The sequence below is a fragment of the Natator depressus genome, chromosome 2 (assembly GCF_965152275.1).
Source record: "Natator depressus isolate rNatDep1 chromosome 2, rNatDep2.hap1, whole genome shotgun sequence".
Taxonomy (NCBI): Eukaryota; Metazoa; Chordata; order Testudines; family Cheloniidae; genus Natator; species Natator depressus.
The window spans coordinates 11,851,449-11,872,275 of NC_134235.1; the positions used below are offsets into that span (position 1 = coordinate 11,851,449).

Sequence of the window (20,827 nt, forward strand, 5' to 3'; positions counted from 1 at the left end):
GCTGCTATGGAGTTCAGGAATGTTGGAATAAGTCCCAGGTTTGGTTTGGTTGGCGGGTGATGTGATCCTCGGCATGTGATCGGTTGCATTGATATGTAATAAATATACCACATGCCGGTGCAACTGATTACGTGTGCTTCCAGTTCATCAGTGGTATATCAGTTACACACACACCACACACAAACACACTACAAATATAATATTCAGACTGCCCACATTGTTGTGATATTGTCAGTGTTGGGTGTTATGTACTTTCTTTATGTCTCTTAGGGAGACTCTGGAGAGAAGGGGCCCCCAGGAAAAGAGGTGAGTTCCGTTCCCAGCTGGTTCAGAGCACGGATGGTGTCTAGGTTCAATGGTAGTCTCAGGCATGCTTACTGGGGTTGCATTATTTTGTTCTTGAGTTACTGGTTTGAAAACATTAAATAAATCTAGAGCACCCAGGGAATTGTGGCGTATACAGGACTTCATTTTCCTGAGGGCCTGGGAGGCATCACAAGGGGAAGCATCCTGTCATTAACTCCGTCCATGAATAGCTCTTGCATACTCATGTCTATTATTTCATTTCAGGGCACTGCCGGGAAACCAGGCAACCAGGGACCCAAAGGAGACAGGGTGTGTTGAGAAGCGTTATTAGCGTTACTTTACTGCACTAAAATAATAAAAAAAAAATTGATGGTTGTGGCCCAAGTGCAGCCTATTGGCTAAGTGCAGCCCACAGAGGTCTACAATGCTGCCCCGGGCCACCCCACCGTTAGTCCTTCTACATCAGTAACACTTTGTAACGTACCTGAGGCTTCACTCAGTATATTTGCCCATTTCTGTGGTCAGAGGTGCTCCACTATGCTCAGTAACCACGCTGTGTTTCATTAGGCTGGGGAAGAAGGGACATGTTCTTCTCTGTATTGATATGCTGGTTTTGTTTCATAGGGAGATCCTGGCATCAAAGGTGACAAAGGCCCAGAGGGAGAGAAAGGCCTGCCTGGGGATCCTGGCATACCTGGCCATAAAGGCCACACTGGATTGATGGGTCCCCAAGGACCACCAGGAGACAGTGGGCAAGCTGGACCTCCAGGGCCCCCAGGACAGCCAGGCTTCCCTGGGCCCAGGGTAAGAGTGGCAGCCGTGTGCTTCCAAAGAGTCTTATAGAAACACTCCCTTGATGACATGAGAACAGCCCGACATTATTGCCTAGCTGCCTGTGAGGTGCCTCAGTTTATCCTGTAATGCTATCAACACGTGCTTCCGATGTTATGTACACATGCAACGCATGTACGGCATGATTACCTGACGCTGCTCTGAATCCACTGCACTCAAAGAAGAGATGCTGCATCTCCTGGGGGGGGATGTCTCCCGCTAAACAATATTTGAATTAAATGGCTGTCATCAACCGTAGAATTTTGCAACTGAGGCATGAAACTGAGATCTTGGACAACTGAGGTCATTAAAATTCCCATGGTATTTTTTGCAAAAATAAAGGGAGTTAATTCAGGGGGTGTTGGCAAATGTCAGTCGGGAAAGAAAATTTTGCTGGCCTAAAGCTCCTGCTGTGAGATGGATATGATCTCCTTCACTTCCTATACTAAAATGCTGCATAGCATCGCTGTGTGGTGTTAACAGGTGCCCTGTTCCACCCCAGAGGTGGATGCATTATATTGGCAAGTGGAGTGATTAGTTTCTGGTAAAGCTCTTTAGGATCCTTCAGGTTGAAATTTGGTGTATAAATATAAGATATTGTCAGACAGGAAAATGCACGTGGAACTCTGGTCCACCAGCTTTTATTTAAACAATGAGTTCAGTAGGATTAACAGAGTAGATATTTACACTAAGTAAGATAAAAATAAATGAAGAATATCAAACCTCATGCATCAGGACCCCTTCACAGGATCCCAGAGCTCGGGCTCTAGCCCAAGCCTGAACATCCACACTGCAATCTTACAGCCCCATAGCCGAAGCCCCATGAACCCAAGTCACTTGACATGGGCCAGCCATGGATGTTTAATTGCATTGTAGACGTATCCCGATGTGTCTAGAGTCAGGAAGAAACTCCCTACATAAGCATGTTACATTCTAATTGTCCACACAGGACTTTACACCTTCCGCTGGTGGTGGCCAGTCTCAGACCGAGGTATATATGCGGGCCTACCAATTTACCCTAACTGTAAGCTCAACTGTAAGGAGTGGAAGTTCATGAGCTGTCAGAATAACTTATAAAAACGGATGTTGATGGAAAAAGGTGTGAAAGTCCAAACCAAAAGGCCTAGTGGTCTAACTCAAGGACTATGTTAAGATCATGCCTGGTAAACAAGAACAGAGTGAGATTGAAAATCAGTAAACCAAAATTGGTATGTGGAATATTAGACCTAATTAATGGGCAAAATAATGAGGGGATATGGGCTATTCTGCCCATCACTCCCTTTTTGGGTTCTTAAAGAAAGGCTTTTGGAGAAAAATTAGCTACTAGAATGAACTTCACCATTGTGGCTGCCAACCCGCTCCCCCCACTATCCTCTGGAACCCCAGACCAGACCACCTTCATCCAAATCCTGAAAGATGTCCTGACCAAACCAGGCCAGAGAGAGAGACCCAGGGGACAGCTTTGGCTAAATCCCAAATATAACCTGTGATGTGAGACTTCATCTCACGCCCTAATGTGTCCTTTTCCTTCCCTAACTTATTTTTTCTCTTTCCTGTCTCTCGCTGCCTTTTCCTTCTGTCTAATAAGAGTCTGGCCTAGCTGGCCAAGACGATATTGTTTGCAGCACTGCTGTAAGCCCTGTCACCAGAAAGAGGCAGCTAAAGCAATGTCCTAAACAGCCTGATGCAGGTACAAATTTGTCGGGTCTTGGCATGGCTGAGAAGACCGTGTGCTGCGCCTGTGTTTCTTTCCAGAAGTGAGATTGCAAGTGAAAGTCAACATCTGCTAAAGGGAACAAGGGATGTTGTTAAAATGAAAGCCTGACTTAATTCTTTACATTTCAAATGCTGAAACTGTTTTTCCTTCTTCTTCTGTATTTTGAATAAAAGGTGAAAAGGATTTTAAATGGTGTATTTACCATGGTAATAAGCAGGCTTGAGGTGTCTGTATATCAAGCCACAAACCTTGTTTAACGCTGTTTAATACTGAACAGTGTCTGGGTTATGGTAACACCTTTGGCCCATATATTCCATCTAAATACAACAGAGGATACTGGACTACAGGGACCCTTGATATATTCCTGGATATATTATTGGAACCAGCTCATCAAAATTCATGAGATCATATTATATTTGAATAAATTGTTCTGTGTAACAAAAAGAAGACTCTACTAATCTAAAGTGCCTGTGGGCACAGTGTTTAGAAGGATGACGACAAATATTTGATGAAGTAAATGTTTTGAGAGATTAATTCTGCCTCGAGGCTTTTACCTCATAAGTACTGAAAGTGATATAGTCCCTCACGTAAAGAACGGGTAAATTTTAGACAAAGCACATTGTTGCCCAGCCACATGGAAGACACATGATGAAATATAGTAATGAGCTATGAATAATTAAAACAATTAAAAGCAATGAATTTAAAAAAAAAAAGCCCTAAGAAAACAATCCGCAATTCCTTTTCAGGGCTTAGGAAGTGATCTCTACATTTTGAAAAATATTTTCTGAATCCATCAGCACGAGGCATTCTAAAAGTATGGTGATTATAATGAGGTCATTTCTATTGATACGGATGGACAAAGTCTTTACATTATGCTAAATCTGTGGCTGGAGATAGGCAGCAAAGGGACCAAATAGTCCATATTTGGGCAAGCATGTTTTTATTAAAAAATTGTAATAAAATGAAATATTTTAATTTAAAAAAATGTTTAATGGGTGCTACAATCAATAATGAAGAACACCAACAACTGGGGTTTCAGAAGCTTTTTATAAAACTGATGTACAGCACAGATTATACAATGTTGTGCCCTGAAATGCACCCACTTCTGGTGCAATGCAACAGCCGTTGAACAGCACATTTCACCAGCACAAAAGAGCCGGGGACAGGAAGTGAAAAAGACTGCTGCTGCTGTGGGGAATTTAGGCAGGTAGTACATAGTTACTCACACTGTACAATTTAGAAATCGCTTTCAAGTTTCATCTGGCCAGAAATCAAAAAGGCATGGAAGCCAGGAAGAAACTGTGACTTGCTTTCGGTGTGGAGTTTCATGTGAACATTCTAACTAGTTCCATTCCACGTGTGGCCAGGATGCTAAACTATCATTCTGTGTTAATGTTTATAACACACAAGTCTAGATACTGGGTTTGATTGCCCCCTTGGGTGCGGGAGGGTCACACACGGCACACACCTTTGGGGCAGCTCCTTCTCCAGGAAGAGTCCCATTTAGGAAGGTGGCAGCATTTTCACGATGGTCTTCCTGTGGGACCCACTAGGGGAAGGCAGTTTTAATCTCCACCTGATGCTCCTGGTGGTGGACGTTGTCCTGGAGATGCATTGAACCAAAGAATGCAGTCCTGGGCTTCCCAGCAGGGTGGGAATTGTAGGCAGGTTGTGCCCTGGTGAGCTTCCCTTCCTGCAGGCAGATTCTTCAGCACGGGCCACTCAAGCCCACTGTAGCTTCTCCAATAACCCCCAGATGAAGGGTGTTTGCCGTTCTTGCTGTGACTATCACCACACTCTCACTCTTCTCCCTAGGGGGACTCTCCATCACTGGAGACTCTGAGAAGGCTCATCCAAGAGGAGTTAGGAAAGCAGCTAGATGGTAAGTGTCGGTACCTGGCAAGCCACCAAAACATCGGAGGTTCCAGAAGATGCTTTGTACAGCTGACAAGCATGTGATTTGTGTCCCCACCTTTCCCAGCTGTTAAAGGGCAACTTTGAGATGGGAGCAACTTGGGAAAAGGAGACATGGGAAGTGAAATGGCCTTGACCAGCATTCTTCTAGTTGCTGTTATTGAAGGTGCTCATGTTAGTACAAGGTCTTTCTCCCTCACAGCCCATGTTCTCCTTCTGTCCCATTGGGCACAAAGCCTGTGCTTACCACATCACAGCCCGTTGCCAGGGAAATTACTATGATGTCACAAACCCAGCATTGTGACTTCACTGCGGGATCATGTGGGGAGAGAAGGTGGGTCGGTAGGGAGCAGCAAAATTATTTTGGGGGCCAATTCCTGGAAGAAAGCACAGAGGCTGCGTGAAAAGGCTGTGGGCTCAGACTAATGTGCCGGCGGCATCCAGAACACAACTGGATGGGAGAAGAAACAGCAGATGCAGCCTGCTGCTTCATGCAGTGTATATGAACTGAGGGCAGAACTACGGCCCATGCCGTGGCCACTCCCCCAACCTGCCCACAAACCTCCACCATGCTCCAGCACGGAGGGTCGCTGCAAAGCTTGGCTCCATGCCTCACAATGGAGTGAAGAGTCCCATTGCATGGACTCTCTCCTGCTTGCCCTCCCCACAAACCCTGGAGCAGGGGGAACAGGGCTTTTTTTTTCTGCATTTTGCTCCGTTCAGTGCCGGTGGGCAGGATTTGCCTCCATGTTACTTAATGGTCACAGTGAAAGGAAAAGATTCCGTTAATCTTGTACATGCTTTAACACTTCTAGTGGTTTAAAAGACTTCCCTGGCGTGAAAGTCCCTTCTGTTCGGGATCAGCTAATGGAAGCCTGAGCTCCAACCTGCCCTTCCCTCCTGTGAGAGCTTTTTGTCAGGAGTTTAGTATGTTTGGGGGGCTCCTGAGGTCTGGACTCTGGGAGCTGCCATCCCAGTGTGTGCTGGGAAAACAGGAGAAAGTGCTGACACTGGGAAATGGCGCAGTCACACTTTCTGTTTGCTCAGCCCTTTAGTCAGGGCCAAGGTGCCTGTGTCGGGCGTGGCTGCCCCAGAAAGAAAAGAAATCCCCTTTCCCTAGAATGAACCATGTAACCTGCCTTATCTCACATTCCGTGATAGGACACTAGTAACGGGCTCTTCCTTTCAGTGGGGAAATGATCACAGCGCTACTAATGCCAGCCAGGTAACAATGCAGCTGAAGGAAAGGAAATAACCAGTCCTAGAAGGCAGTAGGACAAGGAGCCATGTGATGGGGGAGAGGAAGGAAAAGTCTGAGAGAGAGATTCAGAAAAAGTTCTTAACTGCAGGAGCAACAGAGTAGTAGGTTAAACTGGTCTAGGGTGTTGGGGAGGCACCATCATGGCTGGTGCTGAAGAACTGTGTGGGGAAGGCAGGGTGAGTAGTGTGTTAAGCGCTAAGAGTTGGGCTGAGAAAACACGATCTTTTGTTGGCCCTATTGCCTGTGATCCCTTGGCTCTCTGTCTTGCAGAGCAGTGACTTTCTAACCTAACAAAACCACCTCTGTCTGTCCTCAGCAAAACTAGCCTACCTCATGGCTCAGATGCAGCCAGCACACGTTAAAGCACCCCAAGGCAGGCCAGGGCCTCCAGGGCCTCCCGGTAAGGAAGGGCTCCCAGGAAGACCTGGCCCTCCAGGAGAGCCTGGCCGACCTGGACAGACAGGGTCTGAAGGGCCATCTGGACCAGTGGGTCCAAAAGGTGAGTGAATCCTAGAGCATATTGGGGGAGCCTGAATGCTGAGAAGTACCTGTTCCAAACCCTGTGTGCCCTGTTGTTGTGTGCTCTGAACCCCTGGGGTTCCCACATGTTCAGTATGTTCACTGCAGCAGGGGCACATGGAGCAGCGAGAGCTGCTTTGTTCTGCTGATTTTAAAAGCAGACTTTTTCATTCTTCAGTATCCGCAGGGGACTCTTTTTATCAACTTTTTTTGCTTCATTTCACTAACTATGATTCTCAGAAATGTTCGGTGTAAAGTATGTCTTGAGTACTTGGACAGAGCCATCCCTCATTTCAGCATCCCAGCCCGGTGTCGTGCTATTGCTTTGGGATGACTCTGCATTGCTCAGAACAATGAAACAGCAGCAGGTCAAGGTGCCTCCGGGAATTTTTTCTGCGCAGTTGCTACTTGGGCACTGCATGTTACAATGCCGTGGATTTACATTCCAGCTTGTCCTGCGCTAACTCTCCGCATAACCATGCCCTTAGGTTAGACAAACAGTGGCTGGAGCCTGCCAGGGTCCTGCTGGACCCCACTCTGAATCATAGAATCATAGAATATCAGGGTTGGAAGGGACCTCAGGAGATCATCTAGTCCAACCCCCTGCTCAAAGCAGGACCAATCCCCGACTAAATCATCCCAGCCAGGCTTTGTCAAGCCTGACCTTAAAAACTTCTAAGGAAGGAGATTCCACCACCTCCCTATGTAACCCATTCCAGTGCTTCACCACCCTCCTAGTGAAAAAAGTTTTTCCTAATATCCAACCTAAACCTCCCCCACTGCAACTTGAGACCATTACTCCTCATTCTGTCATCAGCTACCACTGAGAACAGTCTAGATCCATCCTCTTTGGAACCCCCTTTCAGGTAGTTGAAAGCAGCTATCAAATCCCCCCTCATTCTTCTCTTCCGCAGATTAAACAATCCCAGTTCCCTCAGCCTCTCCTCATAAGTCATGTGTTCCAGTCCCCTAATCATTTTTGTTGCCCTCCGCTGGACTCTTTCTAATTTTTCCACATCCTCTGACCCTCATCCCACCAAACACTTAGGAGCATGAGTAACGTTAACCTTCGGCGTAGTCTCACCGCTGTCAGTGGGACAATCCCCATGCTTAAAATGAGGTGTGTGCTTAAGTGCTTTGCTGGAGCAGGGCCTGGGCGTTTAGCAAATTGCAGAATCAGGCCCTGCGTGCATAGCCTGGGATGTAAACGTTATGTTATTATGACATGACCAATTTGCACCACAGGCCGCACTTTTGTAAAAGTGGCCACCCCCTTAGGGCTCCGTGGTGCCGTTTAGGTCCAGTGCACAGAGAAAGGAGGCCATTGGTATGGGTTCAGCCTGCTTGTCCATTGCAGCTGGCCTGCTTTACAGCCCTGCTAGATGATGAGCTGGGGGCCAGTGCCCTTCCTTTCCACCTCTCTGCCTCACCTCATCTCAGGCAACAGGGCCCCCCCAGAGCACGTGTCAGGAGCAGACCCTCGCCTGCCCAAGGAGAGGAGTGGTGAATGTGGCTGACCTTTGCACAGGGCTTTCAAAGAATGCGGGAGAGGCTCCTGGAGCTCTCTGGCCACTCAAGGGCCAGTCACAGTCTGAGCTGGGTAGGCGCTTATCCCAGCAGATATATATCAGCTAGGAACTGGGGAGCGAATGTACTCCCACAGCAGCAGCATTCTGCACAGTGTCTCTAAAAGTAATATTTATTTGTATTACAGTGGGGCCTCATGGCTCCAGTCAGGATCGGGGCCCCCTTGTGGCATCTTTTGCTTGTGTAGTTGACACTAACCCATTTCGGTTTTATCCTGCAGGTGAGAGAGGTATGAAGGGTGAGAGGGGAGATCCTGGTGTTGGTCAGAGGGGTGAAATTGGTCCTCCAGGAATTCCAGGTGGGTTATTTGTTAATACTGCCAGAAGCATTGTGCCTCCTGGAATAGGCTAATTGCCAGCACTCCCAAACTTGGTGACACCAGGAGTGGCATTGGGAACATGCCAGCAGCCGGAGGGCCACACCTCCTTTGCATATACTTGTATTGATCCTTTTCTAGCTGAACCAAACCCACAGATCCAAGCAGCCTCAGACATTGGGAAAGCCCCCAGCCAAACACTGTGGCTTGAGCACACAACCATGACACTGTCATTGTTGATAGATAAACAGCATTTGCGAGTCGTAATACCAGTCATTGATCAGACCTTCTCATCACACTGCAGCTGCAAGGAGGGGGCAGCATGGTCCGTGTTTTATGACTCCATGTGCCCCATTTGGCAGCCAGGCCCCACATTGTGCTCCCTGTGTTACAGCAGCTGTGTCCTGAGGTGTGTCTGCTTCTGGTACTGCCAGGCGGGGAAATGTTCAGGGAGGGAAGTGAGCATGTTACCCGGGGTTCTTTCAACCCAAAGCTCTTGGTAACTTTTACTCTGTGCGAGGTGGTGTCAGGAAATAAATCAGGGGAGACACGGCCGTCCGGCCGATAGATGGCTGGCACAAACAGGACAACACAAGAGTGCTTTCGCTTAAAGCTAAACTTTACTTAGTCTCAAGCACTTATACACATGTCCGCAAGAGGTTCGTAAAACACCCCCAACCCTTAATAATTACCAAAGCTGAGTGTAGCTCTCGAGTGGCACAGCGGCAGCCCGTCTGCTGGTGGGGAACACAAGATGCATCCAGAGGGAGAGTCCAGTCCTGAAGAGTCCCACCACCTCAAACTTTTCCCCCTTATTTATACATTAGTAATAGAATGACCTGTCCCTTAAAGCAAACTCGGTAAGCAAGCAGTTTCAATGGTCAAGCGAGAGGTTCCTTCTGATTATCGATTAACCAGGTGTGGGTTTTTCCAGTGTTTGCAGCCTTGAGGCCCCAGTAGACATTCCTGGGGCACGTCCTGCTCTTCTAAGATGTATGTATCAGCAACTTCAACACAGTTCTTATCAGGAAGGACACAGGGTCAAGCTGCCCTTTCCGTGGCACCCAACCCCCCCCCCCCCCCTTGGTTAAGCTAAGCCTGCTGACTTGGCTAATTTACAGCCTGCTGACTTGGCTGCTTTTAGCAATAAGCCATAGTGGTTTCAGGCACTTTACTGGTTTGCCAAAGTCTCCCCGTACAGGCATTGCTACGAGCGACGTGGGGAAGTGCCCAGACTGGGCATTGCCTGGAGAGATGGGGCTGAGCCAAACACCTCCACACTCGGCAGAAGGTCACCTCCAGATCCCAGCGTGGCTGTCAGGCCCCCGCTCGTGTGGTGTGGCCTTGCTGAGTCATCCCCTGGGAATAATGGTCCTTTGTTTTCATTCCAGGCCTCCCAGGGGAATCTGGCTATGGCAAAGATGGGATGCCAGGAGCACCAGGCCCACAAGGGGAAGCTGGGGTGCCAGGCCTCATGGGCCCACAGGGACCTCCAGGAGCCAGTGGACAGTGCGATCCTTCTCAGTGTGCTTACTATGCAAGTCTGGCCACCCGGCCTGGTAACATCAAAGGGCCCTAGGCAGCCCTGGGGACTCTCTCCGGACTGGTTTCTGAAACTTGAATTCAACATGCCTACCAGGAGCTCTTGGATTGTTTCCTAGTTGCGTTTCTTTATGGGAGGCCTTTGAGATGATCAAAGCCAACGAATGCTGCCGGTCGGTCAGATTATTATTAATTATTATTTTTATTATTTTTTTGTTGATGTGAGAAATGAGTTTGGTTTTGTTCTCTCTAACATCAGGGCATATTAAAAAAAATTAAAAATAAGTTTTTACATATAATATCAATACCTAGCATAGCCATTGTGGTTTATACAGAACCCATGTGAGTGCCAAAAGCTCTGTTCAGCTGAGTGAGTTCTTTTCCAGACTTCATTCCCAAGTTCTAATATGACAATGTCAGTGCACTGTGACTGTGAGCAACAAGCCTTCAGGAGGGGCAAGCTGCTGAAACACATTGGGGGGGAAATGCCATGGGGAGGCTGACAAAGAGCTAGTCTCCAATGCATTCATCTCACAATGGACAATCAGTTACAGACAACAAGCGCTGGATTTCCCAGAACAGCTGTACTAAATGTAATGTTCTCCTTGCTCATAAAGAACACAAACTTTAATCATAAATAGCCACTTGATAGGCTTTTCTGGGCATGAGCAAGGCTTTGAAAACAAGGCAAGGGAGAGCTGATGACATGAAGAGAGATTCTGTTTCCAGTATAATTGCTCTCCCCGTGCCCTGTACATGTTCTTTAGTTCCACTCCAAAAGGCAAAGATTTTATTCCTGGTGACTGGGGTCTGTGCTCATACTGTCAAGGAGATGCCTCTGCAAACAGCCAGCAAGTTCGTGCTCCTTGACATCTTGAGCTAGTAGAGTTCTATTCCTGCTCTGCAGTGAGGGCATGGACAACGTCCATTAAAGTTAACATAGTGATCCTCCAGGTATTGGCTGGTCTTATGGTTTGTAGAAGGTTGGACTAGGTGATTATCTTGGTCCCTTCTGGCCAGAAAATATAGTATAGAATCATAGAATATTAGGGTTGGAAGAGACCTCAGGAGGTCATCTAGTCCAATCCCCTGCTCAATGCAGGACCAATACCAACTAAATCATCCTGGCCCAGTGGTTCTCAAAGCCAGTCTGCCGCTTGTTCAGGGAAAGTCCCTGGCACGCCGGACCGGTTTGTTCACCTGCCACGTCTGCAGGTTCACCCGATCGCGGCACCCACTGGCTGCAGTTCGCCGCTCCAAGCCAATGGGGGCTGCGGGAAGGGCGGCTAGCACGTCCCTTGGCCCGCGCCACTTCCTGCAGTCCCCATTGGCCTAGAGCGGCGAACCGCGGCTAGTGGGAGCCATGATCGGCCGAACCTGCAGACGTGGCAGATAAACAAACTGGTCCAGCCCACCAGGGGCTTTCCCTGAACAAGCGGCAGACCGGCTTTGAGAACCACTGTCCTAGCCAAGGCTTTGTCAAGCTGGGCCTTAAAAACCCCTAAGGATGGAGATTCTACCACCTCCCTAGGTAACCCAGAATGATCTGCAGGCCACCATTTCTGGTGATCCACAGAGACATGGGCAAAGCAGGGTAGCCTTTTGGAAGGGGAAGTAGTCTTCAGTAGAAGTCAATAACACCTGCCCCCCAAATCTCGCTACTAAAACAGTGGGGTCACCTGACTGCAGAAATCGATGTACATATATACAGAGAGAGTAAAGAATTGGATGGGCCAGGCTGGGTTTTGAGAAGATAGTCGCTTCTACAATAGATCCTTCCTCATTCTAAACCCCTGCACACACAGACACACACGGGACAGATTTTCAAATGTGATCAGCATCAGCTGGGCCAGATTTTTAGAAAAAATCAGCTCTTGTGAAGGCACTTGAATGAAGTTCCCAGATTTTCAAGGGTGCTCAGCACACAGCCACTCACATTGTTCTCAATGAGGGTGAGGCATTCTCCAGTGCCCTCAATGGTTGCTGATGAGTGCTGAGCTCTTCTGAAAATCGGGGGAGGTTTTTTTGATGCCTAAATGGGGGAGGTCTCTTGAAAAATCCATCCCTAGAGCACACATTCACCTAACTGCATGTGCTTCCAAGTTATTTAAACTGAAAAGACGTCAGAAGCTGGGGGCATGGAGCCATCACAGACATATAGCCAGCGTGCACTGTACAGACATAATGATTTTGACACATTGGATCCCTTCATTAAACATGAAACAAAAATTCCTCTGTAGACTGCAAGTGTGTCACCCTGTGCAAATAACCAGTGGGTGTCCTTTTGCTTTATAAAGACTAGTAAAAGTGAAAGTATTATGCAGCGAAGGGTTTGTTGCTTATAAGTAAGTCAAGAGAGCATATTTATTGATGCACTTCTTCACCGGCAAGCCCTCTGTAGTTCAATCATTTATTGTCTATATTTCAACATCAAACAGGCATGTTGGTCACAGTATTTAACAGCACCATGCTGGCCAGGCCAGGCTAGGATACAATTCACCTACTCCAGTGGGAACGCTTCACACCCAAGAAAGCACTTGGTAGCACAAGACATCATTTCCAAAAGACATCATGGCATCAGCCAGGTTTTACAGAAGTCAGGCATGTTAACTGGGCCATGCTAATGTGACATTTCACTGCTGTCACTACTGTAACTCATCAGACTCTCTGTAAATCATGTCTAGTGATGTACATACCCACATGCGGTACATGGCTGACAACCAGTCAGCACTGGTTTTCACATAGTCAGGATCCTGTGCACTGGGTTAATGGGAAATGTATAAAAAGGTTCTTGTTTAACAAGATTCAGGCCATTTTCTCTCCATGGGACTATGCAGTGGAATCTAATTTTGAGGGCACTTGGAGCTTGGGAAGAGTGACTGCTTGAGCTGGGATGAGATTTTTTACTTTTCTCATGGCCTCTTGATCTTGGAAATTTGCATGCACGTTTGCCAAGAGGCTGCTGTTCTTAAAATGAGAGGCACATCTGCATCTTTCATGGCAATTAGAAGAATTGGGTGGCCCATGCACAGACCTGAAATGAGCAATTTCCCTCTGCAAAGAGCACTTAAGTAAAAAAAATAAAGCATGCACCCAAATGCCTTGCTACCTGGGCCTTACCTAGCCATCAGATTTTAAGCTAGATTCCTATTGATTTCACTCAGAGCCCTGTACACCTAGCAATGCAGAGGAGCAGTTCTTTTGGCTTCTTTCCTGTTCCTATCACCACTTGCTGCAGCTCCAAAAACTCCCTTACATACATTGTTCAGTTTCAACTGTCTACTAGCTCTGTGTAAGCTTGAAAGCTTCTCTCTCTCACCAACAGAAGATGGTCCAATAAAAGATACATTACCTCACCCACCTTGTCTTGCTGGGACAGACATGGTTCCAGCAACCCTGCATTCGAGTACTCTATCATTTAAATATAGCTTGCCATCATCATGGTGTCAGTCCACACTAGAGAGTGACTAAAACCTGGCCTCAATTCCAGAATGACGGGGTGGCTTTCATGAAAAGGGAAAACATGTAAAATATCAATGGTTGCTTCCTATGTGGGGACAGCTCATTAATTCTGCTGGGGGACAAGGGAAAGGGTACATAGCATTAATGGCACCCTGTGAACTAGCGTGTCACTTCTTAGTAAAACCAGCCTTTTCTCCCCCTCCGGGAATAAAGCTTGTGATTTAGAAATGATGAAAGCCAGTCGAGACGGCTGGCCAAGTTGGGTCACCAGAGAGATCTAGCCCTCCCTCCCTAAGTCCATGGACACAACCTCAGTTCCTGGGAGCTATGGCCAGACGCTGTGGAGAGAAAGGCCTGCATAGAGAAGGCAAGAGTTCCGGCCTAAACTCTTTGGCGAAATCCTGGTTCCTTTGAAGTCAATGAGAGTTTTGCAGTTGGCTTCAGTGAGGTCGGGATTTTGCCCTTAGTTAAAAGGGCTCTTGCAAGCAACCTTTTTCTCTCCTTTCAAGGCAGTCTGCCCTCAAACTGCTAGACTCGTTCTAAGAGTGGCCATTTCCTATTCCAGCAGCATGCCAAAAACGGCCGCTCTGAAACAAATGCGACTTAGCATAAGCCCGGCCGAGTCCATGCGCTATGAGAGCAGACTACGTGCACAGCTTGATTTGGAAGGAAGAGCAGTTTGAGTCTGGTGATAAAGCCATGGTCGTTGCTTGAAGGATTGGATGGGGACATATGTATCCAGACATGGCTCTCTGGGCATCAGTGTCCAAGGAGAAGATGAGGTCGGTGCCCCAGCCAAATTGCTCCCTTCCTCCCCACCTTCCCCTGGGTTGTTTCCTAATTATTTCTGTTCCATCAGCTTCAGTGAGCACCTTTAGTTCCCACCCAGGCCCTAGGACCCCTGACGGTGCCAGTGCCCCAGAGAAGGCCCCACAGCAGCTGCAGTAAGGATTCTGGCAAATCCAAGGCCAAAAGCTGCCCGTTGCACATCTAAGGAAGAACAGGGACACTGTATTGGAGTGATGGGGCTCAGGTCCAACCTGCGCTGAGTGACCGGAGGCACCCCAGTATCACTCCAGTGTCCCTTTAGCTAGGGGGCATCAGGTGGTTGCCTGTTTGGCCTGTGCCTGAAGGTGCCCTGCTGGAAGACACCTAGGGGGAGTCCTAAAAGGGAAGCTCTTCCAGCGTCTGGTTTTCAGATCCGTGGAATTTGGCTTATAAACCTTGACTGTGTCCTAATAAGCATCCATGCGCTGGCCATTAAGGCACTGATGAGTGAAAGGGGAGCCCCTGCGGGTTCCTTTCTCATTCTGGTCCCCTGCTCCCACCCTAAGCTGGCTTTGCGGCCGCTCAGTTCCATTCCCAGAGCTTTCTGTCAAGCCGACTTCCTTCTTGCTGGTCATTGAAAGCCATTTACACAGCTCAGGAAGCAGCTCAGCCTGTCTCCAGTAGCCCAAGTACAAGAAAAGTACCATAGACAGGGAGCTTTGGCCCAGGACTGGAGCTAGAAGACCTGGGTCTGCCACAGACGCACAAAGGGCCTGATCCAGTGCCCAGGGAGGTCAACGGGGGCCTGTCCGTTGACATCAGTTGCCATAGGAGCAGGCCTAGGTTGAAAATGGCTACTTAAAAGTAGGCCCCTAAAGCCTCATTGGGGCACCTAAATAATTGATTTCCTGAGGTGTTGCCTGCCCCTAGCGCCCCTGGGGAGAGCGCTTAGGCCCCAGTTCTGCTAAAACCTATGCCTGTGCTTTTCTTGAAGTCCATCAGGCCACTCACGGTGCTTAAAGTTAAGCAAGTGCGTAGGGGTTAGCAGGATCAGCCACTAGTTTAGGTGCCGAACGTTATGCACCCAGCTCTGACATTTCTTGCTTTGACCTCTCGGCGCCTCTAGCTCTAAACTGGGACCGGTGATACGCTCCTCGGTAAAGCGCGCTGAGATCTAGGCACGCCGCGCTCCAGCCATGTGCCAGGCTCTTACACCGTCTGCCCAGCAGGCTGGTGTTTATACTCAGGAGCGCCCCCCGCCCATGCAGTCCGGCATTACAAAAGAGACGCCGGAGGGCTGTGCTGTTTAAATAGCACTGGGGACACAGACGGCATTTTATTTATATATTAAAGGGGATGCTAAGCGTATATGCATTTTATGGCATCAGTGCTTTTTGAAATTGTGTATAAATTATTGCGATCGTAATAAACGGGCTATTATTCCAAACTTTTTTTTTTTTTTGCCTATCAAATGGAAACCCCAGCATCGCCTGGGGGAAATAAACGTGTGTGTTAAATTATTTAAAGGATTTTTATTTCTGGGTTAAGCTGTTCAGCCTGAATTAGTTTTTCACTGACGCTTTAGTTGTTGTTCAATTATTTTCCTTTCCTGACGTTTGCGAATGGTTCCTTTCAATTCAGTCTCATGGTGCTATTTTACTGAGCTTATTTCCCCCCCCCTTGTTGTTAATGTGGGATTATTAAACTATTTAAAGTGGACCAGCTGCTCTGCTTGTTTCTTTGGAAATGTGTGTGTTCAAAAACCAAATGAGCCCTTTGAGAGGAGTAAACTCAATTATTTTGGGTTTTCCAACGCGACAGTGTCTAACTCGGATCCACATGCTGAGCACATGACTAGATGGGAGGTGCCCCTGACTCTAAGACCATCGGCCGCAGTAGACAGGAAGGATGGTGCAGTGGGCAAAGTGGTAGCCTGGGACTCAGAAGACTTGGATTCAATTTTCTGTGCTACCACAGGCTTCCTCTGGCCTGTCACTTGGTCTCTGTGCTTCAGTTCTCATTGGGATGATCAATACGCTGAAGATTATATCTTCTCTGAGAAGATAACTGATTTTTTAGACAAAGGGAATGCAGTCGATCTAATTTATCTGGATTTCAGTAAGTCATTTGATACAGTTCCACATGGGAAATATTAGTTAAATTGCAGAAGATTAATATGGATTAATATGGATTAATATGGGAATTGAAAGATGAATAAGGAACTCATTAAAGGGGAGACTACAATGGGTGATACTGAAAGGTGAACTGTCAGGCTGGAGAGAGGTTTGTAGTGCAGTGCCTCAGGGATCAGTCTTGGGACCAATCTTATTTAATATTTTTATTACTGACCTTCGCACAAAAAGTGGGCATGTGCTAATACAATTTGCGGATGACACAAAGTCAGGAGGTATTGTCAATACGGAGGAGGACCGGAATATCATACAAGAAGATCTGGATGATAAACTGGAATAATAGCAATGGGAGGAAATGTAATAGTGCCAGCTCATGCATTTAGGGACTAACAACAAGAATTTTTACTATAAGCTGAGGACATGTCAGTTGCAAGCAACAGAGGAGGAGAAAGACCTGGGTGTATTGGTTGATCAGAGAATGAATATAAGCCGCCAATGTGGTGCAACCGTGAAAAAGGCCGATGCAGTTTGGATACATCAGGCCAGGTATTTCCAGTAGAGATAGGGAGTGTTAGTACCATTATACAAGGCACTGGTGAGACCGCATGTGGAATACTCTGTGCAGTTCTGGTCTCCCATGTTTAAGAAAGATGAATTCAAACTAGAACAGATTCAGAGAAGGACTGCTAGGATGAGCACCAGGAATGGAGAGTCTACCTTATGAGAGGAGACTCAAAGAGCTTGGCTTGTTTAGCCTAACCAAAAGAAGGCTGAGTGGAGATAAGACTGCTCTTTATGAATACATCAGAGTGATAAATATGTGGGAGGGGGAGGAGTTATTTAAGTTAAGCACCAATGTGGCCACAAGAAGAAATAGATACAAACTGTCCATCGACAAGTTTAGGCTTGAAATTAGATGAAGGTTTCTAGCCACTGGAGGAGAGAAGATCTGGAACAGCCTTGCAAGGGGAGCAGTGGGGGTAAAAAACTTAATTGGCTTCAAGACTGAGCTTGATACGTTTATGGAGGTGATGGTATGACAAGAGAGCCCACAATGGCATGTAGCCATCTCTGACTGCTAGCAGCAAGTATATCCAATGGCCAGTGATGGGACACTAGCTGGGGAGAGCTCTGAGTTACTACAGTGAATTCTTTCTCAGGTGTCTGGCTGATGGGTCTCACCCGCGTGCTCAGGGTCTAACTGATTGCCATATTTGGAGTCAGGAAGGACTTTTGCCTTGGGTCAGATTGGCAGAAACCCTGGGGGTGTTTTTTTTGCCTTCCTCTGCAGCATGGGGCCTGAGTCACTTGAAGGTTTAGATTAGTGTAAATGGTGGGGGTCTCTGTAACTTGAAGTCTTTAAATTACGATTTGAGGACTTCAGTAACTCAGCCAGAGGTTAGGGGTTTATTATAGGAGTGGGTGGGCAAGGTTCTCTGGCCTGCAATGTGCAGGAGGTCAGACTAGATGATCACGATGGTCCCTTCTGGCTTTATAGTCTATGCGTCTCTGAGGTATTCAGATATGAAGGTAATAGGGAAAGCCATATAAGTACCTAAGATAAATAGGGATCAGGTCATGACATGCCTAGTGGAGCCATACTGCCCCCTATAGTCAGGTTTGTTCTGACCAGAGATGCTGAAACAGCTCCCTAACTTGGAGCATAACTTCAGTTATACAGTGACACCCAGCATTAGTACCAACTGCAAATCATTCACAGATCTTCTCATCTGATTTAAAATGTGGTTCTGCGCTAAAAGGGACTCAGTGAAAATGGTGTTTTCTTAACAGATCTGCTATGTGTGTGTTTTCAGAGGTGCTTAGGATGAAATTCACTTCTTTGCAGAGAGCCATGTCAGACAAAAGTATTCTTGCCAGCAAGTTAAAAAAGTATGGATTGGACGAATGGACTATAAGGTGGATAGAAAGATGGCTGAATCGTCAGGCTCAACAGGTATTGATCAATGGCTCGATGTCTGCTTGGCAGCCAATAGCAAGTGGAGTGCCCCAGGGGTCGGTCCTGGGGCCAGTTTTGTTCAACAGCTTCATTAATGATCTGGATGATGGGCTGGATTGCACTCTCAGCAAGTTCACAGATGACACTAAGCTGAGGTGAGAGGTAAATACTCTGGAGGGTAGGGATAGGGTCCAGAGTGACCTAGACAAATTGGAGGGTTGGGCCAAAAGAAATCTGATGAGGTTCAACAAGGACAAGTGCAGAGTCCTGCACTTAGGAAGGAAGAATCCCATGCACCGCTACAGGCTGGGGACCGACTGGCTAAGCAGCAGTTCTGCAGAAAAGGACCTGAGGATTACAGTGCACGAGAAGCTGGCTATGAGTCAACAGTGTGCCCTTGCTGCAAAGAAGACTAACGGCATATTGGGCTGCAATAGTAGGAGCATTGCCAGCAGACCGAGTGAAGTGATTATTCCCTTCTATTCGGCACTGGTGAGGACACATTTGGAGTATTGTGTCCAGTTTTGGGCCCCCCATTACAGAAAGGATGTGGACAAACTGGAGAGAGTCCAGCGGAGGGCAACCAAATGATTAGGGGGCTGGGACACAAGATTAAAGAGGAGAGGCTGAAGGAACTGGGCTTATTTAGTCTGCAGAAGAGAAGAGCGAGGGGGGATTTGATAGCATCCTTCAACTACCTCAAGGGGGGTTCCAAAGAGGATGGAGCTCGGCTATTCTCAGTGGTGTCAGATGACAGAACAAGGAGCAATGGTCTCAAGTTGCAGCGGGGGAAGTCTAGGTTGGATATTAGAAAAAAACTATTTTGCTAGGAGGGTGGTGAAGCACTGGAATGGGTTACCTAGAGAGGTGGTGGAATCTCCATCCTTAGAGGTTTTTAAGGCCCCGGCTTGACAAAGACTTGGGGCCACAATGAGGGTGGAGCCCTGGCTGGGATGATTTAGCTGGGGTCGGTCCTGCTTTGAGCAGGGGGTTGGACTAGATGACCTCCTGAGGTCTCTTCCGACTCAAATCTTCTATGATTCTATGAAAAGAGGGTTTAATTGGGACATAAGACCCTGCGCTGGCTCCCTGCACAGGAGAGTGCATTTCATCTTTTAGAGACTGAAACACATTTTTAGTGCTCTTAGCCCTGCAGAACCGACACGGCTAAGAGTGACAGAGCTGCATCCCATCCTTGGGCATCACCCACGGAATTGTTTGCCAAAAGAGTTGCCTCTGTGCAAGCCCTCTTTACACTTGGGCTCACGAAAGCTGTGTGGGGAGCACACGATGACAATCTGACAAAAGTGCATGGGAACAAGAAGGGTGCAAGATTCCTAAGGAGCACTTAATCAGCCTGAAGGCTGATTTACTCCTTCTCATAACACAAGAACTAGGGGTCACCAAATGAAATTAATAGGCAGCAGGTTTAAAACAAACAAAGGGAAGTATTTTTTCACACAAGGCACAGTCAACCTCTGGAACTCCTTGCCAGAGGATGTAGTGAAGGCCAAGACTATAACAGGGTTCAAAAAAGAACTAGATACATTCATGGAGGATAGGTCCATCAATGGCTATCAGCCAAGATGGGCAGGGATGGTGTCTCTAGCCTCTGTTTGCCAGAAGCAGGGAATGGGCCACAGGGCATGGATCGCTTGATGATTACCTGTTCTGTTCATTCCACCTGGGGCACCTAGCACTGGTCACTCTCGGAAGACAGGATACTGGGCTAGATGGACCTCTGTTCTGACCTACTATGGCTGTTCTTATGAAGGCGAAGCATGGTCTGCAGGTGACAGTAGACCCCTAAAGGCAGATGGGGCCTTCCACCTTGATTTCAAATGGGAACAGGTACAAAGAAGGCTACTAGGGTGATCAGGGGAATGGAGAGCCTATCTTTTGAGAGGAGGGTAACAGCGTTTGGCTTGCTTAGCTTTGCGAAATGAAGGCCAAAGGAATGTAACTGCTGTCTATAAATACATCAGCGGAGTAAACAGCAGGGAAGCAGAAGAGCTTTCTAAGGTAAAAGACAAAATTGGCAGAAGAGCAAATGGGCATATACTAGTCATGAAGAAATTTAAGCTGGAACTTAGAAGGTTTCTAACCATCAGACGAGTGAAGCACAGAACAGCCTCCAATAGGAGTAGTGAGGGCAATTTAATTAGTTTCAAGATGGATTTTGAGACGTTTATGAATAGGATAATAGGATGGGGTGGCCTGTGATAGCAAGGGACTGGACTCGATGATTCAGGAAGTCCCTGCCAGGCCTCTGCCCTATGTTCCTAAAACACAGACCTTGCAAGTGAGAGCCCAAAGTCAATCTCTTGGTTAGGATGGGTGATTAGGACAGGTGTCTGAAGGTGAACTCTGCCCAGACATACAAACCAAAAAATTAGATCATTGCTGCTTAGACTATCTGTGAAATACCACAGAAGGAACCAGATTCTGAGACACAGACCCATCTAAGCATCGAGGAGGCTACACAGCGACCGTATTGTGATATATATTATTACAC

General features: G+C 47.3%; 1 protein-coding gene across 1 annotated transcript in view; it reads left to right on the forward strand.

The window, feature by feature from the left end:
* The window catches only part of LOC141982077 (uncharacterized), a 77,613-nt gene extending 67,362 nt beyond the window's left edge, over positions 1–10,251 (forward strand). Inside the window, exons 32-38 of the mRNA XM_074943809.1 lie at positions 271–306; positions 571–615; positions 931–1,110; positions 4,670–4,736; positions 6,346–6,528; positions 8,356–8,433; positions 9,843–10,251. Of these exons, the coding sequence (XP_074799910.1) occupies positions 271–306; positions 571–615; positions 931–1,110; positions 4,670–4,736; positions 6,346–6,528; positions 8,356–8,433; positions 9,843–10,030 (777 nt within the window). The 3' untranslated portion in view covers positions 10,031–10,251. The remainder of the gene's footprint in view (positions 1–270; positions 307–570; positions 616–930; positions 1,111–4,669; positions 4,737–6,345; positions 6,529–8,355; positions 8,434–9,842) is intronic.
* Positions 10,252–20,827: the final 10,576 nt, after the last annotated feature.